Here is a 23,941-nt window from a genome sequence, read left to right as displayed (position 1 = left end):
CCAGTCAACTGAAAACAAGCCTTCTCCTCTCCGGGAAACCTTCAGCCAATTCAGGCAAAGAAATCCAATCATTTTAAGTATCTATCTTAAATATTCTCCTCAGATGTCACCCTAAGGGTTTATCCCTGCTCTTTCCTCGGATTGTCCCTCAGTGTCTATCAGAACTAGACGCCCTTCACCATAGAGCATGACCTGGGGCAGTGCATCATGGGAGCTGATCATAGCTCCTCATGTGACGGTTACCACATGGGCAGGGCAGGCCGTGGGTGAACCCTCAGACCCTCCCGGAGGATACATGGGGTATGGGGGGGTTCAGGACCCCGCCATAAGGTGTCCTCACCGAATCACTGGCTCTCCCTCCAGGTGCAACATCAGCTTCTTGGAGGAATGGCTGAAAGATAAGAGTTTGCAGAACAGCTTGGCCAAGGAAACTCTGGAGCCACTCTCCCAAGCAGCCTGGTTGCTTCAGGTCAAGAAGACCACAGAGAGTGATGCCCAGGAAATCTATGAACAGTGTACCTCGCTGTCTGCTGTGCAGGTGACCAGCCTTGCTTGGCATCTCCCCGGACCTTGCCCAACAGATCGGTGAAATTGGCATCGCCTTTCCTGGCTTAGCCAGCTGTTCTTGGGGATCATCTTTATCTCCTGTGACCTGCCCTTGAAAAGCTACAAGGGGGCTTCAAAAAGATCCTGGGAAAGTGGAATCAGAAGATAATGGAAATTTTCCATGAACTTTTGGAAGCCCCTTGATATTTATAAGCATTTGTTCATTTATAAATTGTTTCTGTGTTATATCTTTCTAAGTGTTTATTAAATACTTAGCCTGGGCCTGTACATGTAAAACGTGTCTCACATATTTCCTGCCCACTAAACTCACAGAAGTCTATGGAGGCAGGGGTGGGGGGGAGGAGCCAGGAAGAGGCGGGAATCGGCGGTTCTCTCACTGCCAAAGGAGGTGGGATTTGCCTCAGCACCACGCCGTCTCCTTTCTTGGAAATGGGCAGCCCATGATTCGCAGAGCCAAACTGCACCATCGCGGGACTGGCTGTGGTTCCCAGGGCTTCCTGTAGACGTTGTTTAAAGGGCAGAGCTGTTCTTGTCCAACGCCTGACCCGTTGCTGTATAACCTTTGCAGATCATAAAGATTCTCAATTCCTACACACCAATAGATGACTTCGAGAAAAGAGTGACTCCATCCTTCGTTCGCAAAGTGCAGGTGAGCTCGCTAGGGTGCGCCTGTTCATTTGACTCCTGAGTATGATGTAAGAAACCATGACTTGCGTTAACGTTGTACAAGTCCGGGGTGAGAGGACGGTACCAGACATGCCACTGAGAGTCACCACCCAAGGGCAGCAGGAGATCCATTTCCAGCATCCACTCCGTCCTGGGGGAGAGGGACAGAAACCACCCAAACCCAGACACCTGCACCATGTCCTTGACATCTCTTGTTTCTTGTGGGACTTCAAGGCTGAATGGAAACGAGACACTTGATGTTTGCTTTTCATCTCCCCCGCCCCCATTGTTTTAATCCCTAATGCTTCTTCCCGAATGAACTGGAGCAGCGGTTCTCAAAGTTTGGTTCGAGGATCCCTAGAAGTCCTGGAGATCTTCTCCGAGATCTTTAAGGTCTTCTGTTTTCCAAATACACGTTTGTATAGGCCTGCATTTCGTCCATGTGCTGTAACTCAAACTGCATGCCCAAGAGAGGGAGCACAGAAGCAGATGCGAGACTCCACCCGTCTTATATTCAGCTAGACAGACAGACATTTTCCAAAGTTAAACAATGCCATGCTTCCCACGGGTGGCTCTGTTAACTCTGGAGACATATTCTTTTTTTGTTAAAAATATTATACTTTAACATGTGTCTGATGTATTCTTATCTTAATGACTCACATATTTTAAAGGACGTCAATACAAAAAGATATGTTTATCGTATTAAGGTCCTTACAATAACAAGACACGTCAGGGTCACAGAGACCAAGCTGCTCGGAGTCCTCGAGGGCTGCTCAGTAGCAGTTCTGCTCTGCCTGTGGGGCCACTGAGAGTTGGAGTGGATTCCATGACACCCCGCACCACCATGGGGCAGGGCCCCAGGTTCAGAGCCAGGCACCGGGCTAAGGCAGTTAGTATTCGTGAGGACCGATCTGAGGAGCCCTCTTGAGAGCCTTTCACCTTGGACCGGACTATTTAAAAAGGCCCCTGTGTTAGTCCAGGTAGACTCGAGAAACAAATCCAGGGAGACTCATGTGTGTATAAGAAAGAGTTTTATATAAAATAGAATTACATAGTCAAAAACATCCCAGCCTGGGCCAGAGCAAGTCCATAAATTGGATATTAGCCCATATGCCCAATACCAATCCATAAATTCCTCTTCAGATTCACGAAACACATGCAATGACGCTGAAAACAGGAAGATCAGAGGCCAGTGGGTGGGAAGTCTTGTGGATCCAGTGGTAGCAGACACTGCCGTGGGTCTCCACGTAGCTCCTTCAGCTCCAGGGCAGGAATGTCTCCCAGGGAGTGAGCGTGTGTCCGGCCTCCAGCGAGCTATTTATCTCCTTAGCTCTTCCCAATCATGCTGAAACCTGGCTGACAGGCTAAACTCCACCCCTTCACTCTGAATAGTCACGAATTGACAGCAGATTATGTAACGACCACAGCCCCTTTAAAAGAACGTCCTCTCCCGTGATTTGGGAAGCAGCTATCCACTGGAGATAGGGCGGGCTGCCGCGCTCTTGACTCCCGGGCTTGGGAGGAAAACAGCGCACTGGTTCCATGCTTGTTTTTCTTGGGTTCTGATTTCAGGCGCTCTTAAACAGCCGGGAGGATTCATCGCAGCTGATGTTGGACACCAAGTACCTCTTTCAAGTCATGTTTCCTTTCACCCCCTCCCCGCACGCTCTGGAGATGATTCAGATCCCCAGCAGTTTCAAGCTGGGCTTTCTCAACCGATTATAGCAGGAGAGGAGAAAGTAAGTCCGTCTTTCTCCCCAGAGACAGAAGAGGGGCCCATGTGAAGGGGTGGGGGGCATTTGGGTCCAAACTGGAGATGCTTTGGAACATGAGACAGGGGAGATAAAATAAGAGTTTCACTGAATGAACCTATTACTTCTTGGTGGCCAGACCTTCTCGTGGGTGGTGGTGGGTGAGGGGAAGAGGTTGGAGGTGGATGTAGCTGCTGCCGCTACAATTTGTAAAAATTAACAAACACAGGTTGGAAAGGCCACTTCCCTTTGGAATCCCAGCCTACTTTTATTGGAATTTCTAGATGGGGTAGTTTTATGCCCAGGTATGCCTTGGTCTTGTCCAGCTGGACCTTCAGGCAGGGCTCCACTGGGAGGGCAGGGCATCCAGGGAGGCAGCAATCTCCATGGTCCACGTGCAGCCCAGGTTTGTCTAGAAGGTCCGTGTGGACTCCTTGTGACCCCACCAATAGTCCTCTTGCTACAGAGCGGAGGGCACAGCTCTCACTGAGTCGTTTTACTACGAATGCTCTTTCCTAAAGATTTGTTTTCTCTGACCACTCTAATTTATAAAAGGACAGCTGATATCCAACCTGAAAGCCAGGGTGTGACGTGTTTTCTGTGTAAAGTTATTTCACATGAATACATTACCGGCCTCGCCATTTATTGCCGTGCCAACACAGTTGCCATGACTCCTTATTATTGCATAGCTTTCATACAGTAATTTTAAGCTACATGTTTTTAAAGAAGCTGAAGTGGTTTTCTCTAATCAGTAAAAAAATATATTAAAAAATTTTTTTAAATAAAATCAGCGAGTTATGCTACTTCCTCTTCATGAGACACTTGTATCTCCCAAATGTTATGGAAACTGGCTATTCCTTGTTCCCTCAAACCTTGGCATTCCCTCCCTCCTTTTAGAGAACAAGATGGCATGTGATACAGAGGGGCCCTGCCCGTGGGGGCCTGTGGACCCAGCGCTTTCCTGAATCACCCCACGAATCCCAGCGCCCCTTGGATTTCGTACAGAGTCGCGGCAGTGGCTGTGATTTTATCATGTAAGCACGTACGCACGCAGATCTTAGGAAGGAAAATACGTGACTCTGAGGCAGCATCGCTCTGCTAATACGCTCATTTCCACATTGTAAATTATTGTTTGAACTCCATTTATTTAAATGCATCGCATATGAAGAAATGAACACTGGAGCGTCTCTGCATTTTAATCAATAAAAATCAATTGCCAAATGAATCAGATCAGATTCCTGTCATTGCTAGGACATTGCCTTTCACTTAAATGCAGCTGCATACCCTTCTTTAAGGGCCATTGTTTTGTTTAGTTTACAAATCATTTGAGGGAGGGTCTTACAGTCTTATAACAATCCACACAATGGTTGTATCAAGCACATTTGTACATAAGTTGCCATCTCATTTTCAAAACATTTTCTTTCTACTTGAGTCCTTGGTGTCAGCATCTCTTTTGTACCCCCAGAACCGTCGGTCCTGTTGTTTTCTCCTTGGGAGTGTTTATCTTGCCTAGCTTATATAGATCGACATGAAAAAATAGCAAATAAAAAGGAGGGACTATAAATAGTTCCAGGTCTGTCTGCTGACCCTTATGAATGTTTTCCCATCAGGTCTGATGAGGGGCCGTGCCCTCTGTGTTAGTCTGGGTAGACAAGAAAAACAAATTCATAGAGACACTCATGTGTAGAAGAAAGAGCTTTATATACAAGAATAATTGAATATTGAGAAAACATCCCAGCCCAGTCCAGATCAAGTCCATACATCTGATATTAGCCCATGTGTCCGATACCAATCCATAAATTCCTCTTCAGATTCACAAAACACATGCAGTGATGCCGAATGCGGGAAGATCAAAAGCCAGTGGGTGGAAAGTCTTGTGGATCCAGTGGAGCTGTAAGCATCTCAGTGCTGGCAGGGTTCTCCACGTGGCTTCTCCAGCTCATGGCACTAGCATAGTTCCATGTGTCATGTCAGCTGCAATGTCTCCCAGGGAGTGAGCCCGTGTCCCACATCAAGCCAGCTATTTATCTCCTTAGCGCCTCCAGATGAGGTCCTCAAGCTGCCACCTGATTGACAGGCTAAACTCCACCCCTTCACTCTTAATAGTCACAAATTGACAACAGATTATGCAACTACCACACCTTCTGGGTCTGAAGTCTATTTTCGGGATTCCTCGGGGACGTCATTGCTTTGTTCCCCTTGCTGCACTCCCTCAGTGTTTCACCCCAGTGTATGTGAGTGTGTGTGTGGGGGGGGTGTCATTCTTAAAGATGCTACAATTCGTCTGGATCCAGAATATCTCATTAAAAGCATATAAGACTTTTCATAGAGGGAATAAATTATCACAAATGTTTCCCTGGGGCTGTCAGACTGTGTCCAGAGGAGAGAGTTGGCAGTTTTCTGATCTGCCAGCATGCCCATCTCTGCCCCTTTCGGACCTCCCCCAGGCCATGAGGCACCTGCTCCCCTACCGTTTCAACTCGCATAACTCGGCATTCACAGTGTTGTATGGCTCCTGCCCTGGGCTGGATGAACCGCACTCTGCTGGCTTGTGAGCTCCTGGAGGCCAGGGATAACCCATCTCCGCCTTCATCCTGAGGCTGGAGGGACAGAAGAGAGCTGAAGGGGGGGAAGAGTCCTATTCAACATGGCGGGGATCGGAGTGGAGGGTGGAGGTCAGCCTTGAAACAGAAGATCTGGTCTGAAGGGTAGGTAGGGTGTGTGTGGAGACCGAGGGATTTAGGAGTGGAGACACAGAGAGAGGGAAGTGCCCACCACACGGTCCACCAGGTCTGTGAAGCTGAAGGCGGAGAGGGCGGGATCAGGACGGGGGGGGGGGGCCTCCGGAAGCTATCGATAGCCTTTAGTCGCAGGTGAGTGAACAGGGTGGGGGTTCACAGGCTCAAATTCGCACAGTGCCCAGACAATTGTTGGGTGCTGACGTATCACCACCCTCTAGGCACAGTAGAACTAAACACCACCCAGGCCTATGCCCTCCTCACAATGGTTGTTTGAGCCCATTGGTTCAGCCTCTGGGTCAATCCATCTTGAGGGTGTTTCTATTTTATCAAGGACCCTCTCTGCTGCACCAGGCATGTCCCTCCTGATCACGTGCCCAAAGTACCGGAGACAGAGTCTGGTCGCTCTGGCTTCTAAGGAGCGTTCTGGCTGAGCCTCTCAGCACAGATGTGGCCGTTCTCTGGCTGCCTAGTGGCATAGTTACGGAGCCTCCCCAATGCCATCAGTCAAAGGCATCTGTGCCTGGGTTTTCCTTAGCCACTGCCCAGCTGCCACATGTGCATTTATACAATTGGTCCACGGGAATAATGCAGGGGCCGGCTAAGGGTAGACAGGCAGAAGGTTCAAGCCCTGAGTGCCCCAATCGTGAGAGAACTAACTGCAGGTGGGAAGGAATTAAGCTGAGCTGTAATGCCAAGATAAGGCGATTAGATGTACGGGCACATTTCCACCTTCACGGCCGCAGCACCAACTCCTCGCCCTTCAGCCCACCATTTCCACGTGTGAAACTCTGGCAGGTATGTCTTCTTTAATGTTAGATTCTGAGCTTCTTTTACCCGTTCTAATCGAATCAATGGGCGAACGGTTTTAAACGAGAGAGGCCCTACAGATCCAAGAAGATGAGGTTGGTTACATAATTGATGGAACTCCAGCGTGGAGAATAAAACTCAAGCCAAAAATAGAGAGGGAGTTTAGATCACCAAGTCCAGAATAAATTAGCTGGGGAAAAGCCAATTCTGAGCTGAACAGTGAGATTTGCCAAAGGTACAAAGCTATACATACGTGTTGGTGCCAGCAGAGTCGGGAAAGCTCCCTCCCAAACTAAGAAGGAAGCGGGAGCGGAGGGCAGGTGACGGGCTGGGGACATTGCCTTTTGCTTTTGTTGGGGGTCTTTTTTAGAAAATAAACACGGCTATCTTTTGTAAGGTTTAGACCTTATATTTAGGCGGAACGGACTTCAAAGAAATGTTGCTTTGGGTCTAGGGCTGTTAAGGGACTATTTTGGAAGTTCTATCAACTCTCCCTCTCACATCACACAACTTCATGTCAAAACGTGTTCAACGGGATTTTTTTTAATTTACCATTTTATAGTCAAAATGCATTCATTATAGCTGTGAGAAAAAAAAACCTCGTCCTAAAGAGGATGACTGGCAACCGATACGATAAAGAAGAGAGTAGATTGAGTGCAGGACACAGACAGTAAAGGGAAAGAATCAGGATATGAAAAACGGACGTCATCCCTCTAGGCGTTGTTAACACTCTCTTTTGCATTGACCAACATCTGAGAAGGAGTCGCGTGTGGGTTCACAGGTCATTGTTGCCCTCCCCATGCCTTTTTAATTTTGCTAAACAGCCTACGGTTGACCTGCATGATATCTACGGTTTAAGATCGCAACCGTTCAAATTCATGCCTATTCAACCAGGTCTCCGCTGGCTGTGTCCTGATTAAAAGGTCTCCAAAATGTTCGTTTCCATTAAAGAAAGTTTTTCTTGGTAAAGAATGTACTTGGTAAAGGTGTTGTCCAACTACATACAATAAAGATGAAAACCATACCACGTTAAGTTTTAAAAAGCAAAAAAAACAAACCCCAAAACACGGAAGGTTCAAGATTGTCCATGGTCTATGACCCCATTTTTCTAACTGTACACATGCCTACACCTCAAAGGAAGTTTGCTGACCGTGGTTTGATTTAGACACTTGATCGCTTTCCTTCCTTCATTCCACTCTGCTTCCAATTATTTCTAACGAATATAATACAGCTTTTAAATTTTGGGAAGAAAAGAATTTTAATTCAGTCTGGGTAGGAAAAAATATATAGCTCACATTTGGGATATTAGCCATTTGTTCTACTTTTTAAATCTCCCACAATTCCCTGCCATCCTTCTAGTCTTGCTCCACTTGGTCCCTTGAGTTCCGCTTGCCTTCCATTTCTGTAGCTGCTACTCTGGGCAGCGCTCATTTCCTGTTTCCCAGAACATGATGACGGTCTCATAACCCAGTTGGTTTTCCTGCTGTCCATTCTCTCTCTGACCTATTTCTGGAAGCACAAAGGCTGGAATAATCCATTTGAATGACGTTTCCCCCTTGCTTAAAAGCCCCTGGCTCACTGACCTGATGCGATTACTCAAGAGTCCTCAGCTTGACCTGGTTACAGGCTGCCTTGGCAGGCTAGGTGGGGAGAAGTGGGAACCAGATTTTTCCCATGCTTCCTCCACAAGCCTGGCCCTGGTAGCAGGCAGGCCTTCTCAGGGCCAGCTTGATGAATTAGCCCCGTGGTACCACGTGGAGTCCCACTAAGGATTATTCCGGCTCCACCACTGGCCTTGAACTACTTCCATCATGCTGGGTCACTTCACCTGTCCCACAGATGGCCTTCCTTCCTCCCCCTTAGGGTGGTTATGTGAGGCGATGGCCAAGCGGTCAGTGGTGGTCAGGAGCTGCTTACCTTTGACCCCACTGCCTGACCACTGCCCTCTGTGAGAGCATTGACAGATGTCTCCTATGCAGCCTTCTCAACTCTAAGTTCAGCCCACCTTGTGAGTGCCCCATCGTCTCTCTAGCCCCATGGTGACTACGGGGCCAACATTTGTCCTCGGAAGTATCACCATTGCCACCTCCACCCCCCCACCCCCCAACTCAATCCTTTCAAATTCCCCTCTGTGAAAAGGTCTGGACCAGCACTCCGAAATACCTTCTAGCATCAGGGAGTCATCGCCTTGACTCAGAGAAACTCAGTCTCTGGAGCACCCACCTACTCAGTTGACTCACCTACTCACTTGACCCACCTACTCAGTTGACGCACCTACTCAGTCATTGGTTGCCATGACTCAAATGACTGTGAGCCTCCTGATCCTCCTTCATCTCCAACAATAGCATCACAGCCCCCTCAGTGTCCCCAGTCTGGAAGCCCTCACAGACCTCTCCCTCTCCTTGTCCCCGTACATCACCAGCCCAACTCCTTCCTCCAGGGAGAGGCCCAAAGCCACTCGCTGCATTACTTAGGTCAGGCCTTGGTCTGGTCTGCCCAAATGGCTGTCTCCGGATCCCATCCTCTCTGCTCTTTCCACATCTCCAGCCTCATCCTCATCCCTCCTTCCCGCTGCTGCGGCAGTCACTCGCCAGGGCGTCACGGCGTTCACTGAACACTTACTGTACACCTGACCGTGTGCTGAGTGCTTTATGTATCCTCTCATACTTGTAAATCCCACCAATTCCCCAAGGAAGAGAGATTTTTTTTACCCTTCCCATTAGATAGGAAGCAAAGGCTCAGAGAGGTCAGGTAACTCGCCTAAGTAGTGGGACCAGGACCCCATCAGCCAGAGCCTGTACCCTTATCCACTGGCAGAGTTAGCTCCTAGAAGGTTCTTCCTACTGTGCCACCCTGACCACGTCATACCTACAGAGCGTTCAGGGTCCCACATCCCACTGCGAGACTGAAACATGCAGGGCTTAGAACAGTGTCCGGCACTTCATAAGCACAACACCAGGGGGAGTGGTACTGGCTGTGTTATTAATAGCTGACTTTTTCAGAAGTTCACGACAGGCCTTTTTTCCCAGGTACTCCTGGGTGGGCCAACGGCCACCTTTCAGTTAGCAGCTGAGGGTGTTAACGGTTTGCCACCATCAAGGAATTCCAACCATGTCGGCAAGGTCCCCAGATGCTGCCGCCCCCTCCCTCTACCGAGATTGCATAACCCCCTTTAACCCCTACTCCCTGCTCAGCCTTCTCTCAGCACTAACGCCAGGGCAGCATCTTCAAGAGTTTTCTCTTGACCTTCTTCTCCAAGACTGCTCACCTTCAGTGTCCTGGGCCTGTTCACTTCCGGGTGAACCTTACCACCCTCGACCCTGGGGTTTTGGCTCAGTGAGACGGGGCAGGCCTGCCCGGGCACCCACAGCACACTCTGCTGTGTGTCATTGGTTGGAACCGGGCTCCACCTTCCATTTGGTGACTCCTGCCGGGGGCAGAAGAGATTAGTTTAAACCATTTCCATTGTTGATGAACAATCTGTGTAGCAAGCATGGAGCAGGAACCTAGACAGTCGTGTAAACCTTGACTGAATCCACAGTCAGACATGATGAAACACATAAGGAAATCATGTTTTCCATGTTAGACTCCATTCCCATGACGTTTTCCACTGTGAGGCCCCCGCAGGATTGATACAGAGCTGCCGTAATGAATTGGGATGATGTCTGCCAGCTGCTCAGACAGCCGGTTCAAGGTGATAAATTCGGAAAGTGTATTGTTAGTTCTGGCGCATCTCCTCCCTGATTCAATAAACCGAAGGTTACAAATTAACTGCCTCCTCCTTATCCTGCCCGCGGCGAGCTGAGCACTATCATGATAAAAGAAGAGGAGGCTTGACAAAGGTGTTCCTGTTGTCGCTCCACTATTTTTTTGCCTTTTTTTTAACCCAAGAAAAGTTTTAATCATTTTAATAATCCATACATCAATTGTATCAAACACATATGTACATGTTGCCATCATCTTTTTTAAAAAACATTTTATTAGGGGCTCATACAACTCTTATCAAAATCCATACATATACATACATCAATTGTATAAAGCACATCTGTACATTCTTTGCCCTAATCATTTTCAAAGCATTTGCTCTCCACTTAAGCCCTTTGCATTAGGTCCTCTTTTTTTCCTCTTTTTTTTTTTGGGTCGTCTTTCAGCTTCGTCATAAAAGATGTGTGACCAGACCTTTCTGGCGAACGTGTTTGGCTCCTGTGACAAATGTTTCCGACAGAGGGCGCTGAGGCCCGTTTTCAAGAAATCCCAACAACTCAGCTACTGCTCAGGATGTGCAGAAATAGTAAGTGCCACTGAGAGTCCGTCCGTCTCAAAACGATGTCTAAGCTTAGGGGTTTGGGCCCCATGAGTTGCCAAGAACCAGCGGACCCACCACAAACTCTGCCAGCATCCCCAGGCTCCCTGAGACAGGGTAGCTCAGTGGGCGGCGGCTCTGGGGTCGGACCGCCTGGCTTCCTATCCGAGTTGTGGTCCTTAGTGGGAGTGCCATCTCACCTCTTTGATCAAACCTGTAGGAGGGGTTGTGAGAATCAAGGGTGAATTTTTAAAAAGTGTTTAAAACAGTACCCAACACAACATACTGGATGCGTGCTAGTTATTATCATATTATTAGTGCATATTATCATATTATCAGTGTGCATATTATTAGAGTGTTAGTTATGATCATTTCTCGGGGCGAAACATGTGTGTTTAAAAAACAAACGAACTTCTGTCTTCTACCAGTCTGCTTGGCAAGCCATCCAGTTAATTATGCCCGGCATAATTAAGCCCACGGGGAAGTGCTCCTTAGCCATAAGCTGTCAGCGGGGACTGAAGACTGGACACAAATTCCCATATTTTTCAAACTAGACAAAATCAAGTGCTCGCCAGAGACGGCTATGCCCAAGTTTCAGAGCTTGCAGCAAAGATGCCCCACAGCATCGCAGAAGCTTTAGGGATGAGTCCTACCTCACGGAGGCCTGGTGGCATAGTGGACCATGCCATTGGACGACTGACAGCAAGCTCAGTAGTTTGAAACCACCAGTCGCACCACGTATGAAAGATGAGGCTTTTCTACTCCCATAAATAGTTACAGTCTCAAAAACCTGCAGGGCCTCCCCCCACCCAAAACCCAATAAACACAGTTTTAAAAACTGGTTAAAGAGTGTAACAGCTCTTTTAGAATTTGTCTAGCAGGTTTTCTGGTTTTCCCAGAAAACCCCTCAAAAAAAAAACTGGTTAAAGAGACCAAAAATAGTATTTCCACTTTACCCAATTGAATGAGGAATGAGTAGTATTTCTTATCCTCCAGGGGATATTATATTTACAAACTAATAATTCCCAAAATGCCCTTGGTGGAATAGAAGCTTTGGGGACCCCTAGTAATTCAGGTGTCACTTCAGGGTGTAAGCAGCTACCAGTAGCATGACTTGTTCCAAAATTGGTTCTGCAAATTAAAAAAACAAGGACAAGGACATTCCATTTTTAAGCCAAACTTGCCTTCTGGTGGCCCTCCCCATGCGTCGGCAGGGTTATCTTTCCATCTAACTATTCTGCTTTTAACTTAAAAGTATCTCTCTGTGCTCAGAGGACAGGGGCCCAGGACCCCGGCCATGGGATTCTCTGTAGCAATATGGGTACCCTGCCCCACTAGCTTTCAGGTGCTCTCCACAGATACTGCTCAAGGGGACTGCCCAGAGTGGCTTCTGCATAAGAATCTGCCGTCATTGTCAGTTGCTGTAGAATCGGTTCCAATGTCTGACAACTCCTCATTTGCTGAGCAGGACCGCTCCGAGGTCTTTTCAAGACTCTGACCTCCCAGAAGCACGTCTCACTCCCCACCATCGAGGCAATTCTGACTCATAATCACCCGACAGGACTGTGTAGAACCGTCCGTTTGGGTTTCTGAGACTAACTATAGGAGCAGAAAGCCTCATTTTCCTCCCACAGAACAGGTGGCGGGTTTGAATGGCTAGCCTTGCAGTTAACTGCCCAACCCATAACCCACCATGCCACCAAGGCTCCTCAGACACACTTAGGGGTTTCCAAATACTTAGATAGCAGCCTTGGCTGAGGCGCTATGCAAATGCCCGAGAGCTGGGTGGTTGGGGTTGTGTAGATGAGGTCATACCTCTTGGTAGTAGGTGTGTGCCTGGGCACCTGGCTTAAGTTCCGTTTCTTCATCTGGAATCTGGGGGGGGGGGTGGCAGTACCCCTTCCGGGTAATTGTTACTGGTGTAAAGTACTATTAACAGCACCTGGCCAGTGGGAAAGGGGGAGGCGGGAAGCTTGAATGGACTACACCATCACTGTACTTGTTCCCTGGAGGGAACTAGATAGAGGCAGCCAACCCACACCAAACCCTCTGCCATGAAGTCCACTCTGGCCCATGGCGTCCCATAGGGCAGCGTGGAACCACCCCCGGGAAGTAGAAAGCCCCATCTTGCTTCATCGGAGCTGTCTGGTGGTTTTGAACTGCTGACCTTGCAGTTAGCAGACTTCCATGTAACCACTACACCACCAGGGCTCCCTCCCTCAGAAATGCCAGGTCCAATATCATTGCACCTGCGTGTGGAAGTCTCAGATCCGGGCCCCTGGCTCTCTTCCACCAGCTCCCCTCCCCACCTCCCTGTGCCGTCCCCAGGCCTGGGAGCAGGCCCCTAGATGGAAAGCAAAAGGCGGGCTTCCAATGTCTAGGGTTCCCAGGCATGCTCAGAAACCAGAAATACTTTGTTTATTTTTGTATATGTCAGTCACTAACTAAAGGAAGTTTCTGTTTGGGTCGGAGTGATGGAAAGGAGGAAACCCCGAGTTTCCCGTGGGAGGAGAGGGTGAGGGACGACCAGGGTCAGGCCACGGGCATCAGCAGACTGCGGACGGGGGCTCATTGCCCTCTCCCCCCTGTCTGCTTTCTGCCGACCAAAGACCCCCCAGCTGGGGGCTGTGTCTTTAGTGTCCGTGGGCGGATGGGGAGAGGGAGGTGTGTCACTGGGATTTCACCAGGGGGTCCGTCCTGAGTTGGAATGCAGGCTTGGTTCTTCACCGGGTCTGCGGGCCACACCTGCCCCAGGAGCCTCAGTTTCCCCACCTGTAAAATGGGCATGGCACCGCCTGCCTTCCCGGGGTGGCAGGCTCAGTCGTGTTAGGGGTGCCCTGAGAGGCGGCAAGCACCAGGGACAGAAGCTGCAGGTGCGGAGGGGGCGCGGGTGCCTGCGGACAAGGCGGAGGGTGGGGTGCAGCGGGGTGCGGGGGACGGCCCGGCTGGCAGTGCTGGCGTCACCATCGGGAGGGCGGGGCCGCGGGGCCGAGCTCGGGGGAGACGGCGGCTGGAGCTGCGCCCGTGGCTGCCCGCTGCCCGCTCGCTGCCCGGGCCTGCTCCTCCGGCTCCTCGCAGCCCGGCTCTCTGCTTGCTCCCCGCCGCCGCCGCGCCCCGCGCGAAGATGGCCACCGATGGGCTGCAGGAGAGCGAGACGCTGGCGTCGCTCAAGACCGAGGCCGAGAGCCTCAAGGGCAAGCTGGAGGAGGAGCGGGCCAAGCTGCACGACGTGGAGCGTGAGTGCGGGGCCGCGGGCGCGGGGAGGGAGGGACCCTGGGGCCCGGGGCGGGAGCGGGCGGGCGGCCCCCGCAGCCCCGGAGGCTGCGCCCACCTTGCGGGCCGGGCCGCAGCCCGGAGCGCCCATCAGCTCCCGGGGCGGGGCGCCCGGCGCCTGGGTGCCCTCCGGACCCCCGAAGGGGTTCGTGGGCCCATCTGTCTGGAAGATGCAAAGTGATGGCACACTCCTGCCCTTGGGAGCCCCAGGGGTCAAGGGGTGGCGCTCCCCGGTGCCAAGTATGGGGCGAGGCCTAGGAGATGTACCTGTTTGGGTTTCTCATCTCCTCTCGCCATCGCCCCTGTTTTTGCTTGTACAAGGAAATGGATGGATTTAAAAGCCTATTTTTCGCCAGTTTCTTCCTTGTTTTTGGAAAGTGGGTGGGGGGCCAGCAAAGGAGCTTATCAAATCCAACCATTTAGTTCATTTCAGGCCACTTGGGAACCGCTGGATAGACACGGTTTGGCATCAAAGGGCAATAGCCGGCCTAAACCAGCGTCCTCTACTGACCACCACCATCGTGGCCGAACTGGCTCGTGATCGCTGTGAGTGGGCAGTTAAATAGCCAGATGAAATGGCTCTTGGAGGACTCTTTTTACGTTTGTTAGATGACTCGTAGGTCACAGAGCTTGGGCTGAGAACCAGGCTTGGAAAAGTGGTCTTTGCCTACTAGTCACCTGAGGTGGCAGCTCCCTTGGCCCAGCAAGACCTCCCCATTGCAAGCCTTATTGTGCTTGGATGGTTCCTTTCTGGTATGCCAAGAGCCCTGGCAGTGTCCTGGGTTAGGGCTGCTAACTGTAAGACCAGCATTTTGAATCTACAGGTCGCTCCACAGTAGAAAAATCAGGCTTTTTACTCCCATAAAGATGGACAATTCTACTCTGTCCTATAGAGTCACTTGTGAGCTGGAATCTACTCGATGACAGATTTCTATTTTGCTTTTATCCGGTTAACCAAGGCCCCTCATTGCCAAGTTGGTCCTGACGCACAGCGACCCTGTGTGTGAGGGCGCAGAGCTGTACGCCATCGGGCTGGACGTGGCTGACGGTGCCAGGCCTTTCTTCTGAGGTGCTTCTGAGTAGTCTCAAGCTTCCAGCATTTTGCTTAGCAGCCAAGTGCATTCACCTTATGCATTACCTGGAGGATCAGCCTTTAAATCTGGAAAAACAAAATGGAGTTCTAGGATTCCGGGATTCGAGCGCCCTAGGATTCTAGAGATTGGGCTAAGCCCCACAGCACCTGGCGCCTCTTCTGAATTTCGCTTGTTAGAAGCGGGCAGCCTACAGTGTACTGTGCTTTCACGGGGGCCATCTTTCTGTCTTTCTTTTTCTTTTTTAAAATCATTTTATTGGGGATCATACAACTCTCATCACAATACACACACACACCAATTGTGTAAAGCACACATATACATTCGTTGTCCTCATCGTTCTCAAAACACTCGCTCTCTGCTTGGGCTCCTGGAATCACCTCCCCTTTTTTCTTTTTTCTTCCCCCTTCCTCCCTCCCTACTCCCCCCTCCCCCCTCCCCCTGACAATCCATAATTATTTTATCATATCCTACACTGCCTGACGTCTACCCTCACCCGCCTCCCTGCTGTCCATCCCCCAGGGAGGAGGCCACATGTAGATCCTTGTGATTAGTTCCCCCCTTCCACACCCTCCTGAAGGGGCCGTTTTTCAATGGGAGACACTCTAGGCCCTCGTGTGGTTTAGAAATGTGTCCAGCTATAATTAATCACAGACTCCAAAAAAAGTAGCTACACAAATGGGACTTATTTTTGTTTTCTAACAAGAGCAAGGGTATGCAATCGCCAGCTTTGCTTCAGATGCCCAAAGTGCCCTCAGGAACAAAATGCGTTTTGGCATTTGCTTCCACGGTTATAATGCAGCGGCCACAGCTGCAAACATCACTTCTGTAGCCAAGGCTGGACTGCGGGCGCCCGCCTCTGTTTGCTCCTTCTTGTTAGTAAAGCAACTGTTTTCCCAGCAACCTCAGCAGAGTTTCCCTTGAACTGCAGTGACTAAAACAAGGTCCCATGGTGGCTGCTAGAGAGCCTGGGAAAGGGAAAACTGAGCTGCCCCAGACCAGTTGGGTCTCCTTTACCCTGGAAGAACTGAAGAGTGGACACCCGGAGGCATGTGTCAGGCTGGCCCCGCTCCCCTCTGCGAAGCCCTGCGCTGTGCAGATGAGAATGATAAATGCAGCGAGACCCAACCCTCTTTTTTTTAAAAAATCATTTTATTGGGGCTCATACAACTCTTATCACAGTCCACACATACATCAATTGTGTAAAGCACACTTGTACATTCATTGCCCTCATCATTCTCCAAACTCACTTTCCGCTTGGGTTCCTGGAATCAGCTCCTCATTTTCCTTTTCCCTTCTCCCTCCCTCCCTGCTCCTCCCTCCCTCATGAACACTTGATAACTTATAAGTTATTATTTTATCTTATCTTACACTGCCCGGCGTCACCCTTCACCCACTTTTCTGTTGCCCATCCCCCAGGAAGGACGTAATTTGTAGATCCTTGTGATCAGTTCCCCCTTTCTACCCCCCTCCCCTCCCGGTATCACCACTCTCACCACTGGTAGGGGTTCATCTGTCCTAGATTCCCCGTGTTTCCAGTTCCCATCTGTACCGCTGTGCATCATCTCGTCTAACCAGGTTTGCAAGGTAGAATTGGGATCATGATAGTTGGGGGGAGGAAGCGTTTAAGAACTAGAGGAAGGTTGTGAGTTTCACTATTGCTACACTGAACCCTGAGTGACTCATCTCCTCCCCACTACCCTCTGCAAGGGATGTCCAGTTGTCTATAGATGGGCATTGGGTCCCCATCATGTGCTCCCCTCAGTCATCATGATATGTTATTCCCCCGCCCCTTTGGTGCTTGAAACCTGGTCCTCTCGGCCCTTCATGATTATACATGCTGGTGTGCTGCTTCCATGTGGACATTGTTGCTTCTCGGCTAGATGGCCGCTTGTTTACTTTCAAGCCTTTAAGATCCCAGATGCTATATCTCTCAATAGCCGGGCACTATTAGCCTTCTTCACCACACTTACTTATGCACACATTTGTCTTCAGTGTTTATGTGGAGAAAGTGATCACACAATGATGGTTTTTGTTCTTTGGTGTCTGCTACCTGATCCCTTCAACACCTCGTGATCACACAGGCTTGTGTGCTTCTTCTCTGTGGGCTTTGTTGCTTCCGAGCTAGATGGCCGCTTGTTTGCCTTCAAGCCTTTAAGACCCCAGACGCTATATCTTTTGATAGCTGGGCACCATCAGCCTTCTTCACCACACTTACTTATGCACACGTTTGTCTTCAGGGATCATGGAGCCCGACCCTCTTATTCTCCAGTGTGCAGACAAAAAAGCTGAGGCACCAGATCCCCAAGCTCCCTGCCATTGAGTCGATGCCAACTCTTAGTGACCTAGGGACAGCATAGAACTCCCCCGTGGGTTTCCGAGTCCGCAAACCTTCATGTGTATGGAGAGCGGCACCTTTCTCCTGCAGAGTGGCTGGTGGTTTCAAACTGCTGACCTTGCATTGGCAGTTTAATGGTAACTTGCTCTACCACCGGGGCTTGTGGAGCCAGGTTTCCAGCCCAGGCCGTGAGAGCTCTCATCCAGACTCTGTTCAGCTTTTATGCCAAGCCGCTTTGTGCTCTATCTATATGTTCAGGCTGTCTGGGTGATGCTGTACTGTCAGAGGTGTTTTTCCCTGTGGATCTGTAGATTGCCGTGAGGCAGAGATGCGTGAGATGCAGCTCTTCAGTGGGGAACCTCTGCAATGTGGAGACTGCTCAATCCAGACAAAATCAGATGCTGCCTGTGCTAGTCTGGGTATTTTGGAGAAACAACTCCTCAGAAACTCATGTATGAGAGAGTTTTATATAAAGGTTAAGTGCGCATCAAGAAAACATCCCAACCCAGTGCTGCCTAAGCCCACAAGTCCAACATTAACCCATGTGTCCAACACCAATCCACAAAGTCCTCCTCCATCTCACTAAACAGATGCAATGATGCCAACTGCAGGAGGAAAGCCAAATCAGTGGACATGTAAGCATCTCAGTGCTGACGGGGGTCTCCACACGGCTGCTCCAGCACCCAGGGCTGCATTGGTGTAAGTCCATGTGACTTTTCCTCAGGAATGTCTTGCAGGAAGTGAGCCTTGCCAGCTAAAGCAGGGAACTGGCTAAGGCATCTTCACCCTGGTCTGACCATCAGAAAACAAGAGACCCAAGAACTAGAAAGACGAGGCTCACTGAGCCATTTATCCCTCCGCCCTTCAATTAACCCCACATGTGTTTATCGGCCAGGTTGGCACCATAAACTAACTACCTCATTGCCCTTCCCAGAGCGCAGTGTCCTCAGAAGCCAGAACCAAGTGTTGAAGGATGGACAGTGAACACACCAGTGTATAAGGAAGAATTTTTAGTTGAAAAGGCCAAACATCATGTGAGTTTCCAGTGAGATGCCATCAATGCCTAAACCGAAATCTTGGTCTTCTGAGTTCAAAGTTCAGACTGACCTACATGATATGCCACCTCCTCTTGTCCTTTGTCTTTATCTAAAGGGGTCCAGTGTCCTTTGACCTCATCTAAAAGTAGCCAGTGTATATCTGTAGGCAGGACAATAACTCATCCCAACTATCCCAAAGACTCAAAGCCAAACTCACAGCCATCAAGTGGATTCTAACTCATAGGGACCCTATAGGACAGAACAGAATGGCCTCTGTCCTGAAACTAACTCCTTGCAGGAGCGGAAAGTCCTGCTTTCCCCCCAGGGAGCGACTGGTGGTTTCAAACGGCTGACCTTGCCATTGGTTAGCATCCCACATATAACCACTAACTGCATGACCAGGGCTCCTAATTCCAACTACAGGCCTCTGGAACGATTTCATGGAAAAGATGGCATTTTAGCCACACTTCTAGATGGGGGCTGGATTTGGGACCAATGGAAACACCAACTGCCAGATGCCACTGCCACTAAGTCACGTCGACTCAAGGCAACACTATAGGACAGAGAGGGACCGCACCTGTGGAATTCTGAGACGACCTCGCCCGTGTCGAGACTGGTGGGCTGGAACTGCTGACCTTACAGTTAGCAGTGTCCTGTGTCACCTGCTGCACCACGAGGGCAGCTTAGGTGATGTTAAGAAGGAAAGATCAACCCAGGTGGGGAAAGGCATCTGGGAGGCTTGGGAGTGAGGACAGGGTTGATCCAGGATGAGATAGCTCAAGGTAGGGAGGTGGAGTGTGAAAGTTAGTGGCCTGGGGTACAAGGATAATCCATGTCCCTGCCCTTATCATCAGGAGCCCAGGAGCTGCTGGGAGAGAGAGAGAGAGAGAGAGAGAGAGAGAGAGAAAGAGAGAGAGAGAGAGAGAGAGAGAGAGAGAGAGAGAGAGAGAGAGAGAGAGAGAGAGAGAGAGACCGTCTGCTCCCATAAAGATTTACAGAAACCAGTCCATGGTGGTGGACTTGGGCTTGGGCTCCCTCCTATCAGATAGCTTCAAAGACTTCTCTCCCTTGTTCATTCCTGATGGAAGTTGAAACTGCCAGTGGGAGAGTGGGAGGTCATTTCTCAGCGTGCCTGGATCCCACAGCCTGTGATTCAGTTGTGCTTGCCACACCTCCCCCCAGCCCAGAACCACCCACCCCCCTGGTCTTGCAGTGGGTTCACCCCACGGTCATAAATGAGGCCCTTCCAGGTGCTAGTGTTCTTGTAGCTTTAAAAACAAACTGCGTGTGCACCTGCTACGTGGCAGCCCATTCCCTCTCTGTGAAGGAAGGTCATGGTATCCCCCTCTGGGCCGTGAGGAAACCGGCTAGAAGAAGCCACGTGATTTGCCCTGGAATCACGCAGGCGCAGACTAAGGTAGGCAGGCTCGGGCTCAGCTTAGAAATAATGGTGCCTTCTTGCTGGAGAGGAGCCTAATGATGCTAGGCTTAAATGCCTGGCTGCTACGGCAAGGTCAGCCATCCAACCCACCAGCCGTTCTGCAGGAGAACGCAGTGGCAGTCTGTTTCCACAAAGAGAGCACCTTTAGAAAGCTTACTGGGCCATTCATCCATGTCCTGTAGGGTCACCGAGTCAGAAAGGACTCGCTAGTGATGAGTTCTTGGGGTGTGTGTGGGGGGGTGTCTTTTCTCTCCTGAGAAGCCCCTGACCTTTTAGCAGCCCAACACAGCAGAGTCTCTCCCACAACAACCAGCAAACCGTGACTTCTTGGTTGGCAGCTTTGTTTCTGACACACAGGGGCCAGTTTTTGAGATGACCAGTCCCTCCCTGCTCACTCCATGTCACAAGCTGATTGTCCCATAGGGGAATCCAGGGACCATTTCCAACAAGCTGGGGATGTGAGGTGTATTGTACTCAATTATGGTGCATGGCTGGACATTAGGCTCATTCCCCAGAGCAACGTAGCAGGTGCCCATACATTCTTGTACCTTGGCCCTGTAGCCCTAGCCTAACTTGCAAAGACCTCCCTAAGCCCTATGCTAGGATGACCAGCATATCCAGTTTGCCTGGGGCTTTCTTGATTTTAAAACAAAGTTTAGAGTCCTCGGAAGCCCTTCTTATGCAAACCAGGACCTGAGTGACCCTCCTGTTCGTGACCTCGGTCTTGCCTCGAAAAGTTTAACACACCAGATCGCGAAGCATAAACTTGGAGCAGAAAGGTGAACGTCTTCTGATACAAAGACCCTCAGTTTATTAATGCCCTTTCCTTGCACCCTCAAACCACAGTCTGGCCTGATAAGCCTTCATCCCCCAATTGCCCAGTACTGACCATAGAAAGTTGCTTCTGTGGGTTGCCCAAGGGAAGCCAACCTATGTCAAACTCCACGGACCCAAGCCTTTTTCTCCCAAACCCACTGCCCTCGAACTCATAGCAAACCTTTCTCCCATTGTTAGGTGCCGTCGAGTCGGTTCTGACCCAGAGCAATCCATAGCAAGCCTATGGGAAGTATCCTTCCCACAGATGGAAGCCCTGGCTGCTCCGTGGCGCCCTTGGATGCAGCCACGATGCCATTCCATCCCATTGAGGGCCTTCCTCTTTTCCACGGTCCCTCCTCTTTACCAATCACAGTGTCCTTCCCCCGGGACTGGGCTCTCCTGGCAACATGTCCAGAGTATGTCAGACAGAGTCTCACCATCCTCCTGTCTAAGGACCACTCTGGCCGTGCCTCTTCCAAGACAGAGCCATTTTCTCCCGGGGACCCTCTGCCCCCCATAATCTGCCCATTCTTCTTAATTCCCCTCTTTTTCTGCTTGCCGATCTTCGACCATAGGTGAATTCTCCTTGGCCCGGCCCTAAACCATTTTAGAATCTCAAGGTTACAGCTGAGATTTGTTGCGATCAGGAGTCCCGGTGATAAGGGTTGGCACTAACTGCAAGGTCGGCCGGTTAAACCTGCCGGTGACTCCATGGGAGCCAGGTAAGTCTGTCTGCTCCCATAACGATTTACAGCCTAGGAGGCCCAACGGTTCGGTTCCACTCTGTCCTAGGAGTGTTGCTATGAGTTAGAATCGACTCAACAGCAGTGAGGGGATCATTACTGCTCAAGTTTCCACAAATTCCGTGGCTTAAAGCAACGCAAATAGGCTCACTCTCTCCCAGGTCTGGCGATGAGAACTCTAACACAAGTTGGTAGGCAAGGCCGAGTTGCTCTGGGGGCTTTGCGGGGAATCCATTTCTTTGCCTTTCTTGCGTTTCTAGGGGCGGCCTCTGCTTCTGTAGACACATCTCTTCTGTCTGTGATCCTCCCGTCTCAGTCTTATAAGGGCCCTTGTTGGATAACCCGGCACACTCTTCCCATCGCAAAATCCTTACTTCACTTACCTTGCCAAGTTCGCCTGGCCATGAAAGCCAACGTATTCACCGAGTTGGGGGACTGGGACTCGGGCATCTGTTGGTGTCACCTGCTGTAGGGTTGACTGACCCTCAGAAACCTATGTCTAACCGACCAAAACGATGCCCAGTCCTGCCCCATCTGGGTGCTCGCTGGTATGCTGGAGCCCCTTGTGGTGGCTCTGGTGTCAGCCCATCTCACTCTTCACTGTCACTCTCCTCATGTCATTGAGCACGTCTTCCACGTCAGGGGGCAATCAGCCATCATTTCCCCACACAGAACTCTTAGAACTCGTGTGTCTGCCCACTGCAGCCTCCATCTCCGGACATGCCGAGTTTTCTTCTCCACCCCCCTCCACTCCACCCCACCCCCTATTCGCATAGGTAATGCGGCAGATTGAGTGGGCAAGGGGAGGTGTCAAGGGATGTCCCTAGTAGAATTCAGGCTTGAATTTTCCTGTGACTATTGAGGAGCCCTGGTGGTGTAGTGGTTATGAGTTGGGCTGGTAACCACTAGGCCAGCAGTTCAAAACCGCCAGTCACTCCTTAGGAAGAAGAGAGGACTTTCTACTCCTGTAAAGAGTGACAGTCTCATAAACTCACAGGGGCAGTCCTACCTGTCCCACAGGCTGCTGTGAGGAGTCAGCACCGACTCAATGACAGCGAGCTTTTGGTATTTGTTTTTTTTAATCATTTTAGTGGGGGCTCGTACAACTTGTATCACAATCCAGACGTCCATCCATTGTGTCAAGCACATTTGTTCATTTGTTGCCACCATCATTCTCAAACCATTTGCTTTCATATTTTTTAATTTATTTTTAAAACTTATTTTCTTTTAAAAATTTATTTAGGGCTCATACAACTCTTAACACAATCCATACATACATCCATTGTATCAATCACATTTGTACTTACGTTGCCATCATCATTCTCAAAACATTTTTCTTTCTACTTGAGCCCTTGGGATCAGCTCCTTATTTTTTCCTCTCCCCCCTCCCTCGTGAACCCTTGATAATTTAAAAATTATTATTTTTTTCATGTCTTACACTGTCTGATGTCTCCCTTCACCCACTTTTCTGTTATCTGTCCCCTAGGGAAGGGGTTATATGTAGATCATATTCCCCCTTTCTTCCCCACCTTCCCCTTACCATCCTGGTATGGCTACTGATTATTGGTCCTGAGGGGTTTATCTGCTCTGGATTCCCTGTGTTTGCAGCTCTTATCTGTACCAGTGTACATCTTCTGGTCTAGCTGGATTTGTAAGGTTGAATTGGGATCATGATAGTGGGGGGAGGAAGCATTAAAGAACTAGAGGAAAGTTGTATGTTTCATCAGTGCTATATTGCACCCTGACTGGCTGGTCTCCTCCCAGTGACCAGTTGCCTACAGGTGGGCTTTGGGTCCCCCCTCCGCACTTCGCCTCATCCACAGTGATGTGATTTTTTTTGCTCTTTGATGCCTGATACCTGATCCTATGGACACCTGTGATCACACAGGCTGGTGTGCTTAGTGAGTGAGCTTTTAATGTATGGTTTATACGTAAATCAGGTGAGAAAGCTCTGACAAATCCCCACGAGGTAATGTGATTACAGGCTCTCTCTCTTTCCAGTCCAAGGTTGGAGCATGTCACGCTCATCCCATCCTGCCACTGTGGGACAGAATCGGATGGAAGGAGTTGTGTTGCTTGCTTGTTTTTATTGCCTTGGGATCATTCTCCTCCTTAACCCTTTAATCGTCTGTGACATCTGTTAGCCATCAAAACACTGTCGCTTAGCGCAAAATTTATAAAGCATTTCAAAGTCTACTTGTTCTATTGAAGACATCTTGTTTGTCCGTAAGCCCGCCTTGATTAAGTTCTCCGGTGTTTATCGTCAGTCTCAACCCGTTCAGAGTCACTGCGGGGTACCCATTGTGAGGCTGAGCGGTAGGAGGTTTGAGCCCCCTCAAGGTCTCTCCCACGAAAGGCCGAACCGCA

At 50.0% G+C, this 23,941-nt stretch overlaps 2 protein-coding genes and 1 non-coding gene across 3 annotated transcripts in view; all 3 read left to right on the top strand.

The window, feature by feature from the left end:
- The window catches only part of MYO5C (myosin VC), a 90,478-nt gene extending 86,416 nt beyond the window's left edge, over window positions 1-4,062 (top strand). Inside the window, exons 40-43 of the mRNA XM_075532307.1 lie at window positions 364-538; window positions 1,136-1,216; window positions 2,806-2,972; window positions 3,882-4,062. Of these exons, the coding sequence (XP_075388422.1) occupies window positions 364-538; window positions 1,136-1,216; window positions 2,806-2,958 (409 nt within the window). The 3' untranslated portion in view covers window positions 2,959-2,972; window positions 3,882-4,062. The remainder of the gene's footprint in view (window positions 1-363; window positions 539-1,135; window positions 1,217-2,805; window positions 2,973-3,881) is intronic.
- A 7,620-nt stretch (window positions 4,063-11,682) lies between these two features.
- LOC142427050 (U7 small nuclear RNA) lies at window positions 11,683-11,743 on the top strand. The gene has a single exon (XR_012779885.1). It is a non-coding gene; the product is annotated as a U7 small nuclear RNA (small nuclear RNA).
- Window positions 11,744-13,824: 2,081 nt separating this feature from the next.
- GNB5 (G protein subunit beta 5) overlaps window positions 13,825-23,941 on the top strand; it is a 49,507-nt gene continuing 39,390 nt past the window's right edge. Inside the window, exon 1 of the mRNA XM_075530564.1 lies at window positions 13,825-14,071. Coding sequence (XP_075386679.1) covers window positions 13,960-14,071 — 112 coding nt within the window. The 5' untranslated portion in view covers window positions 13,825-13,959. The remainder of the gene's footprint in view (window positions 14,072-23,941) is intronic.

Source organism: Tenrec ecaudatus, chromosome 14 (assembly GCF_050624435.1).
Source record: "Tenrec ecaudatus isolate mTenEca1 chromosome 14, mTenEca1.hap1, whole genome shotgun sequence".
NCBI classification, from domain to species: domain Eukaryota; kingdom Metazoa; phylum Chordata; class Mammalia; order Afrosoricida; family Tenrecidae; genus Tenrec; species Tenrec ecaudatus.
This window is presented reverse-complemented; position numbering and strand designations above follow the sequence as displayed.